We start from the raw sequence: 16585 nt of genomic DNA on the forward strand, positions 1-16585 counted from the left end.
CGTGAATATTGGTATCTAATGAAGTCCTATAAGCTGAAGAGGATTGTTTGCGTGTTGAGTTTAATCACACATCCATTATAGTGATAGAGCACTTTGTCACCAAACAGCACTGCGGACATCAATTTAATGGATTTGTTGTTGTTTGATGCATCATTTCCATGGCAACAGGAAATAATCTGCATGAGTTATTGCCAGGCTTCCCTGAAGGAGTGTCATATACCACTTGACTTCCTGGTCAGGAGGAACCAGGGAGTAATTGATATTCTAGCTTGGTGTTTTGGCATTCGGTATGCTGCTGCAGCAGTACATCACAAATATCAGTTAGGGAGCGGTACTCTGTACACAATTTATCACTTAGTGGCCTGACAACAACCATATATCATAGGCTATCATCAGCACTCTGGAGAGCTGTAATTGGTTTTATTGTTACCATATTCATAGAAATTTTAGATTTACTGAGACCATTTCTACTGGTATCAGGAACGGTGGGGTAGCTTATGGTTAAAGCATCTGCTTGTCATGCTGAAGACCTGGGTTCGATTCCCCTCATGGGTACAATGTGTTAAGCCCATTCTTGTGTCCCCTGCAGTGATATTGCTGGAATATTACTAAAACCGCACACTTTCATTCACTCTGCAGCTGTCAATTTGTTTTACATTGTGTGGCAATAATGAGAATAATGACAACAAATAGAGAATGAAGTTCTTATAATTACAGTGTAAAGTCTTTTAGCTGTTAACTGTGTTATACATCAGGAAACCATATTGCATATATAATACATGTATAATATGTAAGATGCCAGATTCACCTTCTTGACTGGTTTGTGAAAGTCTGGGTTAGAATGAACCTTCAGTAACCCGTGCTTGTCGTAAGAGGCAACTAACGGGATCGGGTGGTCAGGCTCACTGACTTGGTTGACGCATGTCATTGGTTCCCAATTGCACAGATCGATGATCATGCTGTTGATCACTGGATTGTCTGGTCCAGACTCAATTATTTACAGACTGATGCCATATAGCTGGAATATTGCTGAGTGCGGGGTTAAACTATACTCACTCACACTCACTTGCCTAAATAGCTATAGTCCTAAAATAGTCAAGTCGTCTACTAGTACTAGCTTTAGGATACCTTTAACATCAGGCTCATTGATTTGTTATTGAGTCAAAGAGTGGTGGAAACCACCAGTACACCTGCTCTGTCTGTTGACAGACTGTAAATATGAAATTACACAAAATTATGTATAGTTTGTGCAAACTAACAATTTCAGAAAAAGCTGAAAATTCGAACTAAAATTCCAGTCTGTGTGATAGTTGTGATAATGGAACTTCTGCTCGTGTTTTGTTTATCAAAAGAGTTGTACCAAACTTAATGTGGCATGTTATGTTTCAGAGTACCTGTGCCCACCTGAGGCCAATGTTTATGGAATCGACTTTACCCGCTTCAAGCTGCGAGATATGGAGTCTGGCACAGTCCTGTTTGAAGTAGCTAAACCTCCCCCGCCTGGTAAGGTTCCAGACCTTTTGCCATCACCATTCTGCATCTTATGTCTGTTCATCATAGATTTCAATGCACTTTATCACGCTGGAGGGTTTATTTCCTTAATATGTGGGAGGGATCTTTTCAGATGACTTTTATTGGTTTGACCGGTCGCCTTTCAAAGAAATTCGACTTTTTTGGTGTGAACTACAGCTGCATACAATTTACTCGCATATTTGGTAAATCTAACCGTATCCCGTCATGAATTCAATTTGTTATTCATGGTCATTTTGAATCAAATATTCATGTTTTTACATTTATATGTATTAATATTCAGTATATTTTACATATACTGATAATAAATGCCTGCTGACTTGTTCCTGGATTTGTTACCCAATATTCGTATTCTTTTCCAGTATTTCTTTTCCATATCTGTCTCAATGTGGATCAGACCCGTGAAGATCTGGGTTAGAATTGGTCTTCAGTAACCCATACTTGTCGACTAACGAGATTGGGTGGTCAGGCTCGCTGACACAAGTCATTGATGTTGATGACTGGATTGTCTGGTCCAGACTAGATTATTTTCAGACTGTTGCCATATAGCTGGAATATTGCAGAGTGCGGCGTTAAACAACAATCCAACCAAATCATAGTGGGTCTGTTGTAGCCCTAGTGTGTGTTGGATGACATGGCTATTGTGAAACACATTTTTGTGCCTTTTCAAAGAAGGAATTTGGGGTCTTGGAACTGTAGCAGAAAAACTATTCCCAAACTTGTTGAATATGAAATGGTTATCCCTTGAATTCTACAGATTTGGCTTGAGTTAAGAAGATTCTGTCTGTCCGTTACATGTGGTTTAAAGCTTACTGTCTAAGACTCCTAGGTAAAGAATTGCTCTTCCACAAACCATTGTCGTCTAATGCGACTAACAGGATTGGTTGTGAGGCTTCCTGACTTGATAGACACGTCATCAGTATTGCATAAACTGGTGCTTACATCAGTCTCTGGATTGTCCAGAACATGTTACTCACAGAACATATTACTCAAAGACAATATTACTCACAGTGCTTATGTCAGTGTCAAGGTACAAAACCTATCTATGGTCAAAAGTGTTGTGATCGATACTTTGATTAATTATTATCTGGACCTGACTATTCTTGGTAAGACCCGTGAAAATCCGGGGTAGAATAGGTCTTCAGCAACCCATGTGCTTGCCATAAAAAAGGCGACAATCTTGTCGTAAGAGGCGACTAACGGGATCGGGTGGTCAGTTTCGCTGACTTGGTTGACACATGTCTTCGGTTCCCAATTGCGCAGATCAATGCTCATGCTGTTGATCACTGGATTGTCTGGTCCAGACTCGATTATTTACAGAACGCCGCCATATAGCTGGAATATTGCTGAGTGCGGCGTAAACCTAAACTCACTCACTCACTATTCTTGGTGATGGTGTCCTGCTGTTATTGCTGTTAGAACCAGTCTGCTTAGGCTGTTAGAGTTCTGTTCTGACAACTGCATGTTGTTCTGTAGAACTAACCCTTTTCACTTCATGTTCTCTTTGTTGGATCGATGCTCATGCTGTTGATCACTGGATTGTCCCCCAACATAGAGCTGGAATATTGCAAAGTGCGGCGTAAAACTAAACTTGCTCGCCCTCTTTGTTGAAATTGTGCCAATCCTATTGATCATTAGCCATATTAACCATTATGATCTTTGGTATGGAATGCAAGCAGTTTCCATCACTGTAGCTCTTTAATGGGGAGGTAGCCTAGTGGTTAAAGCGTCTACTAGTCACGCCTAAGTCATGGGTTCAATTCCCCACATGGGTACAATGTCTGAAGCAAATTTTTGGTGTCCCCCGCCATGATATTGCTGGAATATTGCTAAAAACCGTGGTTGATTGAGAGTTTCGTTTAAGCAGAACTGTACCCTCAGCGGCATTGAAAATGTCCTGAGATTCCTGAACTCTACCGCCCTAGGTCTCGTTACAAAATCGGTGATATAGAGTGGACGCTCACCTTGTAAGGCCTTCCGTGCAACGTGGTCCGCATGTTCCGTATTTAGAACGTCTTGGAGTGTAGAGGAGCCCAGGGATTCCAGCAACTGGTTCAGTTCACTATCTTTTGCAAGGTCTCCAGTTGTAACCGGAGCGGAGGGGGTGTTATGAGGTTCCGAGGGTTGAGGCGCTTTTTGGAGTGATTTAATAACTTTTTCTAGCAGTTTTCGTTGTGCTAATTTTAAATTCAGGCTTTCAATGTCCGACTTATCCAACTCCAGGAGTTCGCTTTGAGTTAGTGAATTCTTCTTTAGTCAATTTATTTATTGAACTGTCTGTGAAACCTTGCTTTGTAAGCCAAGACTCGAGCGTTTCTTTCTCCGCCATACTCAAACTGTCTTTACACGCCGACTGCAGCCGCGAGACTGACTCTTAGATCCCGTATGACGACGAAGTCGCGATGCCCATGCCGACGCCCACCGCGCGTGCAAGCTTGCGTGGCGGGGTGCCGTTTTCCCGATACTGGCGGTGAGGCACCCGTCTGTCCATGACCTGGAGTTAAACTTTAATAATATAAATTATTACCCCAAAAACCTCTTAAAATCATTTTCACTCACTCTTGAATGGTATTCTTTTAGCTATCAGGCACTTTAACTCACCTAATGGACCTTCAGTAGTTAACCAACGTTTGAGGATTAGGTGGCTACAATGCATGCCCTGGATGCTGCTGTGAGACACTGTGCATTCTGTCAACCACTTGTTTGTCTTACTATTTACTGGCTGAAGAATGATGTAGAGTGTGATTTTAATTACTTATTCACAAAAAGAGTCTAGTCTATTGTGAAAGATGTCAAAGATGAAAACTGTTGATCATGATGCTGTTTGCTTCAGAAGATGGGGAAGATGCTGACCTTGACCTTGAAGATAGCGATCCTAATGCTGGGCGCTTTGTCAGATACCAGTTTACACCACAGTTTCTCAAACTGAGGACAGTCGGAGCCACGTACGTTCACAGTTTACCATCTTTCAACTTACTTCAGTGCTAATTGTCGAATATATGTGTGGGAGTTGCTTCTATCCTTGTATATAGATCCCACGTTCCCGTGCACTGAGAATTATTTGAAGTTTCCACCGTTCTTGTATCATGTGTGATATGTTTCTTGTATGTCACTCTATTTTGTAAAAAGATTGAAATGATGAAATTAGTTCCTCACTTACTCACATCCTGTTTTCTTCACTTACATAGTTAGATGAAGGGAAAATATCAGTGTGCATCAAAACCATGTCAAGTCCCAATTCAAATTATGAACTTACCGGTACATTAAGGACATGGGGTAAGGGCGGTGGGGTAGCTGAGTGGTTAAAGCGCTCGCTCTTCACACTGAAGACTCGGGTTTGATTCCCCACATGGGTACAATGTGTGAAGCCTATTTCTGGTGTTTCCCGCCGTGATATTGCTGGAATATTGCTGAAACCCATACTCCCTAACTCACTCATTTAGGACTGCCACTGATTCTGTGGATAGTGTCTGCCAAGAGAGCTGAAGTTTGGTGGTTCTATTCCGAATTGTGTCATAGCAGTAGACATCAAATGATGATACTCGTTCCTATCCTGCCTGCTCTGTGGGGTAGCCTAGTGGTTAAAGTGTTGGCTCATCACGCCAAAGGCTTGGGTTCGATTTCCCATATGGGTACGATATGTGAAGCCCATTTCTAGTGTTTCCTGCCGTGATATTGCTGGAATATTGTTAAAAGCGGCGCAAAACCATACTCATTCCCTCACTCCATTCATATCAGCATCATATCAGCAGCATCACAATTGGTGTACAAGACCGCTTTCATTATTTCCCTGTGTTACAGTGTGGAGTTTGTAGTTGGAGACAAACCAGTCAACAAGTTCCGCATGATTGAAAAGCACTACTTCAGAGAGAAGATGCTCAAATGTTTTGACTTTGAGTTTGGATTCTGCATCCCCCACAGCCGGAACACAGTGGAGCATATATATGAATTCCCACTTCTCAACCAAGAAGAAAGTAAGTTTACCCTTATCAGAACAGATGAACTAATTGCTGTTTGTAAATTAAGGTTGGAATTTCTTTTCTGTGGGTGCAGTTGGGTAGTCAAGTGGTTAAAACATTGGCTCGTCTTGACGAAGACCTGGGTTTGATTCCCCAAATGGGTACAATGTGTTAAGTGCATTTCTGGTGTCACCCGCCGTGATATTGCTGGAATATTGTTTTAAGCGGCGTAAAACTATACTCACTCACCTGGTATTAAGGTATAATGATGATGTCATACTATCTTGTTGCAGTTCATACTGAGCCATGAATCTATTGTGCATTTTGATTGTACCAATAATTTATTAAGTATGACTTGTGAGGCAATAGGTCATGTTGCAAACTATGGAGTAAGTGAGTGAGTTTAGTTCACTGTTAGTAATATTCCATAGTACTGTCGGAAATAGAAAAAAACTGTGAAAGTGTGAAATATCTGTTAAACTTAGTTTGGCCTAGTTAAACTACAGTCTCAGTGGTAGAGAGATAGGAAACAGAGAAAAAGGACTTTACATAGGGTAAATTAGTGCAGAACAGATCATGGCTTTATGCAAATTAGTGTGCGACGATATTGTATTACAAAGGACACTTTTTAAATGCCCAATTTGAAATTAGACGTATATTCATTATAAATGATAGCTGACGTAAAAAATAATAACTTTTATGCCGAAACTATTAAGGATCTAGCTACCATGCTGTCTCACTGTCACTATAAAAAGAAACAGATAGGAGGGGCCATCTCAAAAGCAAAACCTGGGATTGGGCTTGGGGATAGAGATATCAGCTAAGATAAGATAATCCTTTAGGGCAATTATACTGGGGAGGTACACGGCACGTCATAACAATTTACAAATAATATCCAGTCCTGTCGATCTTCGGGTGGTCATGCCACCTATATACTACGATGCATTTCTATGGTTTTCGGGTATCATACTCTTTTACATATCTCAACATAAACTATATGAAACTATATGAAAGAAAGACACGTAAGATGTTAATCAATAGATGAGACATAGTCAACACACATGAAAAAGCACACAATATCTTTGAGATGACCCCTTGTGACTGTAGGCAGCATGTGCATTTCATGCCAGGTGAGTCGACGGTCCGTCGTCATACCTGGCTGAGCGACCTAATTGCCATCTATAGTCTGATCTATTGTTTTCAGCAGCTATTCTAAGTTTTTTCCGATTTCACGAGTAAATATGCTTTTCTGGATATCGTATTACGCATCCCAATGAACGCCTAGTTAGGCCAAAGTGGGTTATTTCGACATATGCTATTTGCAATTGTGTAAATTTTAGGGATACAGAGTAACAGCCTAAAAACAGTTTTTTTCAATTTCCGACAGTACTTTAGTAATATTCTAGCCATATCACGGCAGGAGACACCAGAAATGGATCTCACAGCCTGTACCCATGTCTGGAATCGAAACCCAAGTCTTTGGCATGACAAGCAAATGCTTTAACCACTAGGCTACCCCACAGCCTCCCTATATTTTTGAAAGATTGTCAGATTACTCTGCTGAGTTTAGTTCAGCCCCTGCAAACTGTTGAGATACCATAACATGGTGCAAGGCAGATAAATCACCAGGAACGGTTCATTCTGGAAGAACCGCCTCCGTAATGTAGTGGTTAGAGCGTCCGCCGGGAGGCTGAAAGTCGCGGGTTCAATCCCCGGCCGCGTCATACCAAAAGACGTTAAAATATGGTACTTGTTGGTCCCTGCTGGCGCTCGGCATTAATGGGTACAACAAGGACTGGTTGGCTCGGAGTCAGTATAATGTGTCTGAGTGGGGTATTCATGCTTCACTGCGGCATGGTATCTCAGTGGGCTAGCACTATAAAACCAGCTTAAGTCTGTCCTAGTACAAGCAGCCGCACATACACATACACACGCATGCCCGTCGTCATATGAGCGAAATATTCTCAAACACGACGTTAAACCCAATTTCACCTCACCTCACCTCATTCTGGAAGATTTAACTTATTCTCCATTACATATTTTTCTAGTGATTTCTCTGAATAAAATTGTTTCATGAAATTTTCATTAAGTTTTTGTCTCATGCGAAAAGATTCAGGATATTCTTAGACCTCATAGCCTAAGCCCTAGTTGTTAGAACCCCAAAGTACCAGTTCTTTTGTAATAATCACTTTTCTCCCTTTCAGTCCAAGACATGATCGACCACCCTTATGAGACCCGCTCTGACAGTTTCTACTTCGTGGAAGAGAAGCTGATCATGCACAATAAAGCGGACTACGCCTACAATGGTGGTGCCTAGTGGGGCACATCTCATCACATCTCTATTAACTGACAGTCTGGACTAGTTCTTTTGATGGGACAGACTCAACCCTTCCTTATTCTACAGGGAAAGTCTGCAGGAGCTGTAACCTATCTGACAACTAAGGATACATGTATAAACCTGTATATTGGTCACAATAATGTCTTGTTAAAAGGAACTGAAATATTTTAAGCCTGATTTGTTCTTTAATTAAAAGTTCTAACTTTCGCTTTGATTGAAATTCAAACATGACCTATCTCGGTTGTAGTTGTGTTGTTATCGTGACACAGATTGGTTTTTATGTTACTTTGGCATGTCAAACAGGATTCAGTTTAGTAATGTTTTTATACACATTATAAACTATGACAAAAATAGTTTAAGCTGTTGTAGTTCAGGGGTGGATATAACTTTAAAATTGCTAGTGTACTCCGGTACAGTGGCACATGTAAAATCACTTGCCCTGATAATTTTTCCACTATAAAATAAACAACATAATTAACGTTGGAAAGCCAACTTGACACAGGTACAGCGTGATATACAAATTTGCTTGCCCGGCAGGCAAAAACACTGGACTGGGACGTCGGGCAATGGGTTATTTCCACCCCTGTAGTTTGTGATCACAGCATACTATTACAGAAATCCTACCTCGTGCTTAACATGGAGTAAAGTTTTTCATGCAGAAACAAATAGCAATATTCATACCAAAGTTTGAGTGAACATCTTTTGTCTTTACTTGTTGGTGTTAAGCTAGATGTATATTCTACTCTACACAGAGAATGAATATGATCATGATGATCTTTACGATGATGAATATTGTAAAAATCACATGTACACATAAAGGGATAACATTTTATGAATGGAATCACCTGCTCAAATTATCATTTACATGGAAAAATGTACTGAAAATAATCTCAGCCTTGGCTCTTAATTCTTGCTATCAAAGAGTAATTTTATTTCATGCATTAATCTTAGTCCAGACTTTTAGTTTTGTTTGGTTTACAGATTTTCACCCCCAAATTCAGGTTGACAGCATACTGCGGGTCAGAAAATCGATAAACTAGGCCCTGGTTTAGTATCCACATGCCTTACTATATAATATGTAAAGGTTCATCACAGAAATACGGTGACATGATCGAAAACCGGACAATTATGAACACGTCAATGAATATATCGTATTTTAAAGGTCTCACAAGTTTCAAAAGCTTTTGTCCATATCTCTGATGTGTGTAGGGGGCATTTAAATGCGCTTTCCGTGGGGATGCATTTGATGGTTTTTATCAAATCGCCAAAGACCGAGTAAGGGGTGTGGATACTAAACCGGGGCCTAGTTTATCTATGGTTGACAGGTAGAAAAATATATACAAATGGTGTATTTTTCTTTTTTGGCAATTTGTCATTATTACTTTTGTTTGGAAGTTTTTATGATAAATTGTCAACAGGTTCTAATTAAAGTATTTTAAATCATTTATTTTTTATTGATAGGGACAGTGAGATTTTTGAGATTGTATTCATTTCTTGTTGATGGAATAATAAGCCCATTGCTCTTCTTTTCTTTTAACACTTCTGTGATTTCTAATTCAGGTTTTACAAAAAAAGGTTTGGCCGTGTATGTCTCACAATCCTTGTGACAGCTGTTCTCTGATCTCATCTAAAACCATCCCTGTACACATTTATAGATTCCAGTTGTTTTACATGTATTCTAGCAACGGACATCCGTTATTTAATTCCGTTGATCTGAACAAATGTGAAATGTTCGCTGGATAATTTAATTCCTTGTTTAATGTGGATATTTTCACCAGTGGTTGGGGATATAATAGAATTTATTTTGTGACGGTATTTTCGAGTGACAGTAGTCTCAGAATGTGAGTATTTATTGGCACATTGTTGTATATTTCTGATTGCATGCATTATATTTATGTTTGCTGTCCTTTGTCTCAGTATTACTGTCTCCACACACGGCCTTGTCACAGATCTCTCCTTGCTTGCAAACCATAAGTTGCTGACAGGTCTCGAGGTTACGAAAACCCATGTTCTCTGAGGGGCTTGGGGACAACTAATGTATCTTACCACACACTGAATGGATGTAGGTCTCGCATTCATACTGTGGTCGGAATCTGTAAGAATACCACAGACTTTTAATCTGTTCATTAGCAGATGGCAGAAAACTAACTTATACCCACTAGATCTATTTCATTTTGAAAATTTTGCAAATGTCCTGAGAATGACGTCTTTGACCATTAAATGGAGATGTAAAACTGGTTGCATGTAGGTATTGTAATGCATTAGCTATTACATTTTGGTCATTTGATTGAGAAACATAAAAATGAACCTTACCGGTTAATGATAGGGAAAATAACAAAATAGTTTGAAAGCCCTTGAATTTGGAGAAAACTTTCATGTTCTTGTTGATAAAAGTATTAAAATTCATGACAGATTTAGTTTGCCTTATTTGATAGTTTTTAAAATAACTTGTCAGAAAACTTGTGATGTCCATACAATTTCCAAGGATTTCAGACAAATATTATAGTAAACAGGATTTTAAACAAGATGGACAGACTAAGGCTAATAACCCAAGGAAAAAAGCCTTGATACGACAGTGATGAAAAGGCCTTGAATTTTAGTATTCCCTGTCATCTGACTCTTTTACTTACATCACTGTGTGGGTCATGGTTTCTGACCTTGGAAAACACTTACATCTGTGTCGTGACTGGTTTCAAGGCCAGAGGTGAGGTTTGCGACATGCCTCCAATGCGTTCACATTCCATTCCTGTCAGGGTTTGTTTTGTGTGTCCTAGTTTATTCTTCTCACTCATTGCTAGTCCGAAACGATTCACAATACGATACATATCACAATGATATATTCAAAATACTATCCATATCATGATCAGGGGTCTGTATTCCCATTTGCTTAAGTGCAGGTAAACAAAAAGTACTTCTCCTGGGTTACATTTGTGTTGTTTTGTGATGTAATGACACCGTAGTGATCTGCGCTATGACTATCACAAGTCTAAGTATTCGATTTCCGATCTTCTCACCGCTACAAACAGTTTGTGAAACGGGAACCAGAATATAGTGTATAGACCAGTAAATGCATAGGTTGAACTATTGTGAAATCATAATGCATATGTGAATAGACCAGTAAATGCATAGGTTGAACTATTGTGAAATCATCATGCATATGTGAATCGTTTCCACATAATTACGTTGTCACTTGTATTCCCTTAGAAGATGCAAATCTGAAATCCTCAATTTCTTTTCCATTTATCTGATGTGTTTATTTTTTATTGTATTGTATTGAAATGATTCCAGGAATTAGAAATAATCAGTTCAGAATTCGGTTTCATTGTTCTGTGCTGGTGAATGTATTCAGCTGTGCCTGTACTAAATACAACTGTCATGAAATACACACTCCGACGTGGGAGAATCCGGATAAAATATATGTTTAAACTGTCATCTTGTAAGTAGTGGTCAAATGAAATCATTGAATGATTTGTCATTCAGTTGATATGTTGTTATTTGGATATTCACTATATGTACTTGCGTGCAGTAGTTGTCTCCCCTTGATTTCTGTCCAGTTTGATGAAAGAGTAAGCGACAGTGCATGCCACCATCTTGTTACAAGGATCCCAGGCTGTGAGACAATCGTCAACCATTTCCAACATCTTTCTCAGGAGTGTACAAAGACATAGGACGCCACGATGATACATGCGTTCTTAATTTCTTACATAACACGATATGGCTGAAATATGCCGATTTGACTTAAGTCTTAACTCACTCTATTGGCATAACAATTTTGAATAGAGAGAACAATATCCATTCTTTTGATCTCTTGTAGGAATGTCTTTTAAGTTTGAGTTATTGAACATTAAAAATCCTATCTACGTATCAGCACTGGTTATTTCTGTGTGGACACATGGATTTTCTCACCAAGGTTCAAGTTTCTGGCGTGTCTGATATTACTTCTAGGATAACACGAGGTTCTGAACTTACTCAAGTAATGATTATCATCCTTACGGTTATTAATGTTAAATGCCACATCAGCGAAAAAGTGCATAATACTGCAACTGAAAGTTCACAGTGCTTGGTTAGAATCGTCTCGCACAGTTCATAGGTGCTTTTAAGTTTGCTCAAATACAAGGTGCAATGAGTGTTTTAAAATCAAAACTGGACGTCGATTGGAAAGATTTCAAATTCAGTATATAATAGTGTCACAGGAACAGTGCCAAGATTTGATGAAGTCAACTGTTTTTCATCTGATTATTGAGAAATATTAAGTTTGAATCTACTAAATATTTTTATCAAGTTGAGGTCATACAAAGTACGACTATAGACTGAGATACTTGCTTTTGTTGATGAGTTTGTTGTAGTAGGTTTATGTTGTGGAAAATGCTGTTCAGTTATCCTTTCTTACCTAGAGATGTTGCTGTGCCATGCTTGTTAGACTGAAGTTGTTTCACACTGTTCAGGGACTTGCCATCTATTACAGGGGAGGTGGTGAGCTAGCCTAGTGGTTAAAGCATTTGCTTGTCATGCCAAAGACCCGGGTTTGATTCCCGACATGGGTACAGTGTGTAAAGTCCATTTCTGATATTGCTTGAATATTGCTAAAACTGGGGTAAAATGAATACACTCACTCACTTGTCTATTACAGGGTTGATGGGTTAAGGTTTTTATGCACTAATGTATTGAAAATAATGACTGACCCCCCTCAAATATGTGTCAAATTTTTGGATGACTCTCCACATGTCGATGTATATTTCTTCATCACCCTGCCTGAGAAGATAATGCAAAAGCATTTTATTTTATTCATAACCCTTCCAAAATATGTGTATATTTGTTCATGACCCTGAGAAAGAATCATGTATTTGGCGATTTCCTCTGAACCATCCTCTATAATACATGACAAGTCCCTGAACCAGAAATAAAAGTTCTAGTACTTGATCATTGTAACTTTAGTTTCAGAATTATTGTACAGCTTGATTTTAGTTTCACTCAAGATGTGAATGACAAATTGTGCCTTTATCCTACACACAAAGCAATGGTTGCTCTAGTGGGGAATTGTTTAATAGGAATACACGTTTCGTGCATATATGAGAAGCCTGTTGAAATGGAGAACTGCATGATAGTGGACATGTTGTGCACAACACGAAACATTTGTTCTGGAAATCAATGTGTTAATCCTAAGTTATTAAATCTCCTGTTCAGGCATGTAAGGGTTTAATATTGCTGATGATTAGAAATGACAGAAAATGTTTCAGATAGGTTTCAGAGCTATAGACCAATGGATAATTTTGTGTCCAGAAAGGCAATCAAATCAAACTGAACTTGTTGACAACAGTTGGTATTTCAAACATGAGTATGTTTCAGACCTGCTGTTATTGAAGTGAATTACCTAGACCTGTTATTGCTGAGCATTGTGTTGTCGTGTTTGTTGCCATGTGGCAGACAAGACAATTCCTCCTCATGTTTGAAGATGCTGAGTCAAATATATTCCTTTATGTTTCTAGGAATTTATGAATTGCCACTGGACCACGGTTATCAAATACTAAGCCCATGTTTCCTGACAATGACAGTACAGTATGAGTTACTTAATTCAATAACCATTTTGTGAGTGGAGTGCAGGTGCTTTTCTTTCATTTTGTCTGAAAGTGGTAATTTTGACAACATCCAGGAAGCGTAAAACTTAGCACCAAAGACGTAGTACACATTGCAGTACAGTGTGGACAAGCAGGTTCTGTCAGGACAGATTCACTGGATTCTTGCTCAGCAGCTGTTCCAGTACTTCATCCCCTTACAATTGGGGTCAGGTGGACACAATGTGGCACATATGGACAGTATGGGTACCTGACTGGGAAAACCTGTATTCAGTGGAGATGCTGACTTCACGGCCCATCCATCATCTTGAGATGCTGCAGCTCCAGGATCAGTGTGAAACTAAAACGTTGGCTGTCATGGGTAACCAGTTAATGATGGATAGCAGCTCACTCAAATACAGATATCATTTTGTCCTAGACATTCATCACAAGGACTTTGATCACCTGGTGGTCAAAAGGGCAGGATAACTTCACAAGGTCAATGTTAGGTTTGCCCAGATCAGTTTTGTCATCAAACCCATGGGTTTGCCCAAGTGTTGAATTTAAATGGCCAGCATCACTTTGGGATTAGGACCCACATTGATCTAGTATGCCATGAATGGGCACAATTGCTACTCAGACCTGACCTGGTTGTCTCTCATCATCATTAGAACCATGAAGCCCATTTCTGGTGTCCCCCACCGTGATATTGCTGGAATATTGCTAAAAGCTAAAAATAAACTCACTTACTCATGTGAACCAAACATGTTTCAGTTACTTCATTCCTTGACCAGGTTTGTTGGGTAGAGTATTGATTAGGGTGTTTGCCTTGCACACAGATGATCCATCCCTGGATGTGTTCCACCTTTGTAAAACCGCCATGTTGCTGAAAGCGGCTTGCAACTTGCACAAAGCACTGTCCTTGTCCTCAGTGTCCTAGACTATCTGACCGGTCGTTGATCAGTTCACCTCGTTCCAAAATACTGAAGCTATGACTATCAATTTCTATTCGATTCTTCATGAGTGTTCATGCTTCTAAAGCTTATATGATGTTTTGGAACATGGCCTGGATCATACCAATCTCACCAAATTCAGACTGTTTGCATCGAAATGAAACCTGGGTCCAGATCAAAGAACACCTGTAATAAATTGCCGCAGATTGACCCTGAGGAACTTGGAATACCCAATCAAAATACAGGATGTATAGATGCCACTGTGCTTGCTCATGGATAAAATATCTCTACAATATGGGATTATTTTATTAACATTCTTATTTTCTCGATTCTGTGGAGACTTATGGGTCTGTCCTCAGATCTTTACAGATGTGGGGCGTGAGGTAGCCTAGTGCTTAAAGCATTTGCTAATCACGCCGAAGACCCAGGTTTGATAACCAACATGTGGAGAATGTGTGAAGCCCATTTCTGGAGTCCCCTGCCATAATATTGGTGGAATTTTGCTAAAAGCGGCATAAAACTAAAATCACTCTCACTCACACAGCTGTATCATGTTGAAAACTGACAATTATAACTCAATACTGAAGTGTCTTTCTAGGCTAAGACTGCTTTAGGTAACATGGCCCTGACTTGGAGGTTTGGATAATTCAGGATATATTTACAAAGGGTATTTAGTTTTAAGCCTCAATGAAAAAGCTTTACACATGAATTGGTACACACTTTTAACTTGGATATGAAGTAACCAGGCTCAAGCCATTTGTATGCACCATCGTATTACAGTCGTCCGTCCATCGCACACCTGCACTGGCCACTGACCCACTGCACAAGGAAGGATAGCCATCTGAAGTTTCATCCCCTCTCGTCTTGCTCTACTGGTCAGCAAGATGACCTTTCTACCAGTGACTATGTTATATATCTCCAGATACGCTGGTCAAGTGAAAGTCTTGTTGCAGGATCGTAAGATTGGTAGTTAATCATGTAGAAAAGTTTGTGTAGATACATTGTTGTTTTGCACGTTTGTGTTGTTTAATTCAAACTATATACTGGTCACACACTGGACACTACCTGTCTGGGAAGCTTTATTTGTATAGTAATTTACTTACCTTGTTAGTGCTGGGTGCTCAAGTAATTGATTTCTGGGGAGTTAACAAGTTTTGGGGGGTGGGGCAAAATGTATAGTTATGTACACATTTTGTTTCATGATGCTTATAAAGTAACAGCCCATTTCATTGTTTTTGGATTCATAAAGCAGATATTGATATTTTTCTACAATATATTTAAGTCACAAATTATTAGTTAACATTCCATGGATAGGGTCTTACAAGGGTTAACAGGAGATTGTGCTGTGGTTAATAGCACGACACTTAATCAAAATGATTTATGTAAGGGGAGTTTAGGAATGTGTTGAAGATTTTCATTGACAGAAAAGAAATATTATTCTGGAGTGTATGTTGAATGCACTCTGTAGACGATGCTTACGTTCGAGTTGTTCTGACATGCTGTTCTGTAGAGTCCAGTGAGCAGTGTGTGAATTGTGTTTTCCATTGATTTTATCAGATGTGTATACCTTTGAAGTATCTTGTGGTCAATATTATTTAACATTACTTACAGTGTTTTGTATTGTGATTTTAATATGATTTTATCTTTTATTTTATCAATGTTGATTTGTTCATAATGTAATGCCACACATGTAGACTTTCCTCTCCACATGGAGTGACACCTGCGGAATCGTCTACCACATGATTGGATCTCAAAGAATCATATTTCGGTAAGGGTTCCCAAGGACTAATACTGAAGTTTCTAGATTTGGGTGGTTGTTTGGAGGTTGCGAGACTTGTGATGTGGTAGATGGTTCTGGTGGGTGTGATTGTTCCATACTGTACATTGTCGAACATATCTGTCATCATTGTCATGTTATATTGCAGCTTTATTTGCAATTAAATATGAGAATTCTCAACCGATTGTCTGTAGTTTGTGCAGATTGAGTGAGTGGGTGAAAGTTGCCTTATGCTGCATCAGCAGTTTTGCAGTTGCATCTTTTGTATTACAATATATTAAGAATGCATGGGGTAGCCAGTGGTTTTGCAGCAAGACCCGGGTTCGAGTCCCCACATGGGCACAATGTGAAACATGATGTTGCTGGAATATTTAAAAGCGGCGTAAAACCAAACTCAGTCAGTCAGTCAGTATTAAGAATCAAATAAGAGTGATCGTGAAATTCACTAAATTTCTCAGGTAAATATCACTTCAAGG

At 39.3% G+C, this 16585-nt stretch overlaps 1 protein-coding gene across 3 annotated transcripts in view; it reads left to right on the top strand.

Annotated features, from left to right (window-relative positions):
* Positions 1-16289, top strand: part of LOC124258868 (protein unc-119 homolog B-like) — a 40414-nt gene extending 24125 nt beyond the window's left edge. Inside the window, exons 2-6 of one of the 3 annotated variants that reach the window (XR_006893702.1) lie at positions 1390-1503; positions 4364-4475; positions 5332-5504; positions 7694-10902; positions 10957-16289. Coding sequence is in view for 2 of the 3 variants with exons in the window: in XM_046692958.1 (XP_046548914.1) it covers positions 1390-1503; positions 4364-4475; positions 5332-5504; positions 7694-7806 (512 nt within the window). In the remaining variant the exon portion in view is untranslated. Of the gene's footprint in view, positions 1-1389; positions 1504-4363; positions 4476-5331; positions 5505-7693 lie in introns of all 3 variants that reach the window. The other 2 variants (XM_046692958.1, XM_046692959.1) reach the window with 2 other exon arrangements.
* Positions 16290-16585: the final 296 nt, after the last annotated feature.

The sequence above is a fragment of the Haliotis rubra genome, unplaced genomic scaffold (assembly GCF_003918875.1).
Source record: "Haliotis rubra isolate DU_JTF1 unplaced genomic scaffold, ASM391887v1 Scf700, whole genome shotgun sequence".
In the NCBI taxonomy this organism is placed as follows: Eukaryota; Metazoa; Mollusca; class Gastropoda; order Lepetellida; family Haliotidae; genus Haliotis; species Haliotis rubra.